The sequence below is a fragment of the Mesoplodon bidens genome, assembly GCF_964165515.1.
Source record: "Mesoplodon bidens genome assembly, chromosome: 19".
Taxonomy (NCBI): Eukaryota; Metazoa; Chordata; class Mammalia; order Artiodactyla; family Ziphiidae; genus Mesoplodon; species Mesoplodon bidens.
In genome coordinates, this window is record NC_138179.1 from 51,849,633 (window position 1) to 51,855,415 (window position 5,783).

The 5,783-nt window shown below is 55.6% G+C and overlaps 1 protein-coding gene across 1 annotated transcript; it reads left to right on the top strand.

Annotated features, from left to right (window-relative positions):
* Window positions 1–594: 594 nt before the first annotated feature.
* LOC308607842 (keratin, type I cytoskeletal 14-like) lies at window positions 595–4,964 on the top strand (the record flags this gene model as incomplete). The annotated part of the gene is made up of 8 exons (XM_081220170.1): window positions 595–1,125; window positions 2,369–2,451; window positions 3,052–3,208; window positions 3,363–3,524; window positions 3,608–3,733; window positions 3,834–4,054; window positions 4,147–4,193; window positions 4,726–4,964. 8 exons carry the CDS (start codon window positions 595–597, stop codon window positions 4,821–4,823), a joined length of 1,425 nt encoding a protein of 474 aa, XP_081076296.1. The 3' UTR covers window positions 4,824–4,964.
* Between the last annotated feature and the right edge of the window lie 819 nt (window positions 4,965–5,783).

A 5,783-nucleotide genomic window follows, 5' to 3' on the forward strand; every position in this document is an offset into this window, starting at 1 on the left:
GGGGATGTGACAAGCCCCATGGTATAGCCCAGCAGGTCAGAGTTAGGAGGACCCCAAAACCTTGTTTCTTTTTATGGGTGGTAATGCTGAGGGGCCATCTCTGTGCCCCGTGTGACCTTGCCATGCTGGTGTTCCTCCTGGAACATGGAGTGCTGGGCTTCCTCTAGGTGGATGTCAGAGACCCACCTAGTTAATGGGGACTAACAAGTCACTAGGTTTATGGTGCAGAGACCCTCTCCCACCACCTGGCTGAGCCCAGCATGCAGAGGGCTGTGCTCCCAGGGCCCAAAGGGAAAGTGTAGCCTGCAGGCCCATACCTCCTCCTGTGACTCACACCTGGTGGGACAAGAAACCCGAAACACCCCGAACAATGAGTTTCCAGTAAAATATGACAGACATGATGGGGCGGAGGAGAGGAGGGATCTGCCTGGGAGTTGGCACTGTCCCCTGGGTGATGAAAGCCAAGGGGAATGGAAAACGCCAGGCCCGCCCTCACCCAGGAGTATAAAGCCTTTCATCCTTCCCTAACTCACCTAAGCACCTTTCTCTGCTCTCTGCCGACTTACTTGCTCGCTCACCTCCCTCCTTGGCACCATGACTACCCGCCAGTTCACCTCTTCCAGCTCCGTCAAGGGCTCCTATGGCATCGGCGGTTGCTCCAGCGGTGGGTCTTCCATCCTGCCCGGAGGCTCCTGCCGGGCCCCCAGCGCTTACGGGGGCATGTCCTCCTCCCGCTACTCCTCCGGGGGTGTCTGCGGGATGGGGGGCGGCTATGGCGGCAACTACAGCAGCAGCAGCAGCTTTGGTGGGGGCCTGGGTAGTGGCTTCTGCGGAGGATATGGCAGTGGCTTTGGTGCCGGCTACGGTGGTGGCTTCGGTGGTGGCTCCGGTGGTGGCTTGGGTGGCGGCTTTGGCGGTGGTGATGGGCTCCTGGTGGCCAGTGAGAAGGTGACCATGCAGAACCTCAACGACCGCCTGGCCACCTACCTGGACAAGGTACGTGCCCTGGAAGAGGCCAACACTGACCTGGAGGTGAAGATCCGCGACTGGTACCAGAAGCAACGGCCCACTGAGATAAGGGACTACAGCGTCTACTTCAGGACCATCGAGGAACTGAGGAACAAGGTACGTGGGCCAGGCGGCAGGAGGTGCCGTTCCAGCCAGCTCATTTAGGAGCAATGGATGCCTCAGGTCACTGGTTGCTTGGGATTCTTAGACAGGATAGCTTCCAGCTCCAGATCCCTTCTTTTGGCTCTGGATGCCCCCAACAGAGCTGGTCTGTGAGAAGATGGTCTCCCTTCCCCTATCTTGCTCATGCCCCTCTGAGCTCCAGATTCTCAGACCACAAGAGACCAGGGATTCCTATCCTTACATTTTACAGAGGACGAAGCTGAAGCTTTGGGCTGTCTGCCCAAGGTCACACAGCAAATTAATGGCCGAGCCAAGGCTAAAGCCCTTGTGCCCCACCTGCCAGTACAGGAGACAGCAACCCATTCTCCAGCACAGAGGAGGAGAGAGGCTCTAACTGCACCAGGCTAGACATCCAAACCACTCATTAGCTCATGGGTCTGGGCTGTGGCGGCTGCCACCCATGCTCCCTCGCAAGGGTGGCCCCTCCCCACAGCCAGGAGGGCATGGAAAACCCGCAGAGACAATCACTGGTGGCCCACTTTACGTGCCCTACGTAGGAGAGGGCCTGGGGGGCTTGTGTCATCTGACTCCAGCCCCTGTTCCTTGCTCCCATGTCACCCCAGGAATCTGCTGATCCTGCTTCCCTTGGTGTCTGGCTCTGATGCTTTGAGTGGATTAGGGAAATCAGATGATGAGGGAGGGAACTCTAGCCAGTCCAGGGTCCAGTCTACCGTTTTTTGCTTTCTTTTTGCTTCTTCTTTTTGAAACCCCTGTGCCAGCTGGATCTCAACTTTTGGGAAGGCCCCACTTTGAGGTCCTGTGCTCTGAAGACTTGAAAAGGAGCGTATGTGCCTACAGAGGACTGGCAGGGCTGACTTGTACAGAGAGAGGAGAATTCAGATTCGGAAGGGGGTCTGGAGAGCCCGGTCACTCCCCTCTTCTGTGGGTAGGGCACTCGAAGGCCTGAGACCCATCTCAGGTTTTGCAACAACTCAGTGGTTGATACAGGATCAGAACTCAAGGGCTATTTATCTAAGGTCAGGGCTCTTTCTACCCATTCTGCTGACCACGAGTAGCCAAGTCCTGGGTCAAATCTGGACCACTGTGAGTTATCCTTTAGGCTGCCGTGGCAAAGGCTTGTGGCAGAGGCATGAAAGCAAAGTCCTAATGCAGGCTGCAGTCAGGTCTGGCTAGTGCTGTCCACTGGACCAATGACCTGTGCCCTTTCCACCTGCAGATCCTTGTAGCCACCGTGGACAATGCTAATGTTGTGCTGCAGATTGACAATGCCCGTCTGGCCGCTGATGACTTCCGCACCAAGTGAGTTTGCAGTGGTGTTTCAGAGCATCCAGTCTCCCCTGGGTTGGGCATTTTTGGAGAAGTGTTCCCTGAACAGAGCTGCCAAGTGCCACAATGGCTGTGTTGAAAACCCCTTGGGGTCTTTGTAAAAATACAAGACTCTTGGGCCCCACCTTTGGAGTTCTGATTCAGTTATTATTATTATTATTTTTGATTCAGTTATTTTTAATAGGCTACCTGGGTGATCCTGATCCACAGCCCGATTAGGGAGCCACTGCTTTAGGGAGGGGCAGCCCCCACTTCCCCGCCTGCCCCTGAAGTGCAGGGGGTAGTCATATCTGGAGGCCTTGTGTGCTACTGGCTGGCTGAAGCCAGAAGCATCGCCCCTCCGTGAATTCTACAGCACAATCAACTGTCTTATTCTGGGCACTGTCCCCCTCCCCAGAATTTCAGATCTGAGGAATAATGGGCTCTGTGTCCATCCGTGCCATCTTCAAGACTGGCTCTCACTAAACCGCCCACAGGATGCCAACTATGGGCAGAAGCTGCAGGGGGAAGATAACAGAGCCTTCAGTGTGACCAGGGAGGGTGTCTCATTCCTTTTTTCCTGGGTCATTCCAGGTACGAGACGGAGCTGAACCTGCGCTTGAGCGTGGAGGCCGACATCAACGGCCTGCGCAGGGTGCTGGACGAGCTGACCCTGGCCAGAGCCGACCTGGAGATGCAGATCGAGAGCCTGAAGGAGGAGCTGGCCTACCTCCGGAAGAACCACGAGGAGGTGAGAGCCAAATGGAAAAGCCATCTCAGAGGGTTAGCTGGGAGGGAAGAGATGGTGGAGAGCAATGTTCAGACCCGGAACACCTCTGACTAGGGAGCCCTAATCGGTTGCCATAGTGAGACCCCTGACTGTGGACCGTTCTTTGGTTGTGCAGGAAATGGCTGCCCTGCGAGGCCAGGTGGGCGGGGATATCAACGTGGAGATGGACGCCGCCCCCGGCGTGGACCTGAGCCGCATCCTGAACGAGATGCGCGAACAGTACGAGAAGATGGCGGAGAAGAACCGCAAGGACGCCGAGGACTGGTTCTTCAGCAAGGTGGGTGGCATTCGGAGTGGAAGGGACCCAGGACGCCTGCCCCCCTGGAACTTCCAGTGCCAACGACGTTTTCTTTTCTGCAGACAGAGGAACTGAACCGCGAGGTGGCCTCCAACAGCGAGATGGTACAGAGCAGCAAGAGCGAGATCTCAGAGCTCCGGCGCACCATGCAGAACCTGGAGATCGAGCTGCAGGCCCAGCTCAGCATGGTAGGGGCGCTGCCAGGCCTGGGGGGGGGGTTGCCCAGGGCCCTGGAGGGAGAGAATGACCACCCTCACTGATTCCTGATCTTCTTTCCTTCCCTCACAGAAATCATCCCTGGAGAACAGCCTGGAGGAGACCAAAAGCCGCTACTGCCTGCAGCTGTCCCAGATCCAGGGGCTGATCTGCAACGTGGAGGAGCAGCTGGCCCAGCTGCGCTGCGAGATGGAACAGCAGAGCCAGGAGTACCAGATCCTGCTGGACGTGAAGACGCGGCTGGAGCAGGAGATCGCCACCTACCGCCGCCTGCTGGAGGGCGAGGATGCCCAGTGAGTGGGGGGTCCCCTGCCTGTCCCGCCCCACACTGTTCACTCACTGCCCCCTGTGTGTCTGATCATCTTGCCCCTTTCTGTCTTCACAGCCTCTCCTCCTCCCAGTTCTCCTCTGGCTCTCAGTCATCCAGAGATGGTAAGACTTTCCTCCTCATCAAGCCTGGACTCAAGACCACCCCCTGTCTCCCAGCATGTCTAGGATGTTAGATGGGGGCTTCTGGAGGGGTTGAGCTAAGGTTTTCCTCACCCAGTATCCCTATGCACCTCAGTGGGTAGAAGAAGCCATTTTCTACACCCTCCTTATGGCGAGGAGTTGGTGGCCCCCTATTTGTGGCAGATCCCATAGTTCTGGCAGTCAGCATCATGGACAGAGCCCCACATGGGTCTACCCACAAAGACCAGTCCATTTGGGCAGATCTGGATGGAACGATTTTGGGCTGAGTTATTAGGAAGCTCCAGTCTGAAGACACAGACTCTGCCCCTGACCTTAGGGAGCTCTAGTCTGAAAGAGACGTGCTGATGATATCAGTGCCAGGGCAAGAGCAGCGGGTGAAGTGGTAATCAGGGGAGAGGGCAGCAGGGAGACAGTTTGTTTAAGTGCCCTCGCACTCCTGATTTCTCCATTGCCTATCCGCCGCTGATAACGCCCTCTCTCTCCTCTTACCCAGTGACCTCCTCCAGTCGTCAGATTCGCACCAAAGTCGTGGATGTGCACGATGGCAAGGTGGTGTCCTCCCACGAGCAGGTCATTCGCACCAAGAACTAAAGCTGCTCTGCGCTGTTCAGGCCAGAAAGCTCCCCATGTGGACGCAGATTTCACGGGGTGAATCCCCTATCCTGTCCCCCGCCCCCCCACCGCAAGCACTTCACACCTGAGCCCTGTTTCACCCCTGCCCCTCCCAGCAATCAATAAAGCTTCATTATTTGAATTGCACAACTCCCGCCTCTGCCTGGTCATTGTCAGGAGGGGTGGTGGGGAGAAAGCGGAGGAAGCATCTCTTTGGAGCTCTCATAGCACCTGGCTACGGCATCTGGGACTGGGAGAAAGGACCTGGGGGCAGATCAGGCTCAGGTCCCAAGACTGCTTTCGCCATCGCAGAAGGTAGATGTGTGTACCAGGTCATTTGTGGTGTCTCCTGGGGCATGGAGGAACATGCGTTCATTTACTCACGGATCCATTTACTTATTCATTCAACAGACATTATTGAGTGACTTTTGTAAGCCAGGCACTGTGCTAGGTGAGGGATTTCTTAACATTTTGGTCTTTAGGGATTCCTTTGAGTATATATTGAAAACTGTAGATCTCTTCCCACCCCCAATAAGCATACACACATTTGCATATAATTCATGAGATTCACGGGTCCCCTAGAGCTCATCAGTTGAGGTCCATGAACCCAGTCAGAACTCATGTTTTACTGAGAGTTTTGTCTCCCTCCATTCCACCTGCCCTTGCCTCCACAGCTGGGTCTGAATCCTGCCTGCTCTTAGTTGACATAGAGCAAGTTGATTAGCATTGCCAAGCCTCAGTTTCCACATCTGTAAGGTGGGCACAATGACAGTACCTACCCCAGGAGCTTTTTGTGAAGATTTGCATGTCAGGCCTCTACCACAGTGCCTGGTACAGTGCAGGCTCAGGGCATGGCTGTGTGAGTGGTACTGTGTGAGCTACCTCTTGTCCATGGTGACTCTCGTCCATAAGAGCTTTTTTTAGAGGCTTGGGAACAGA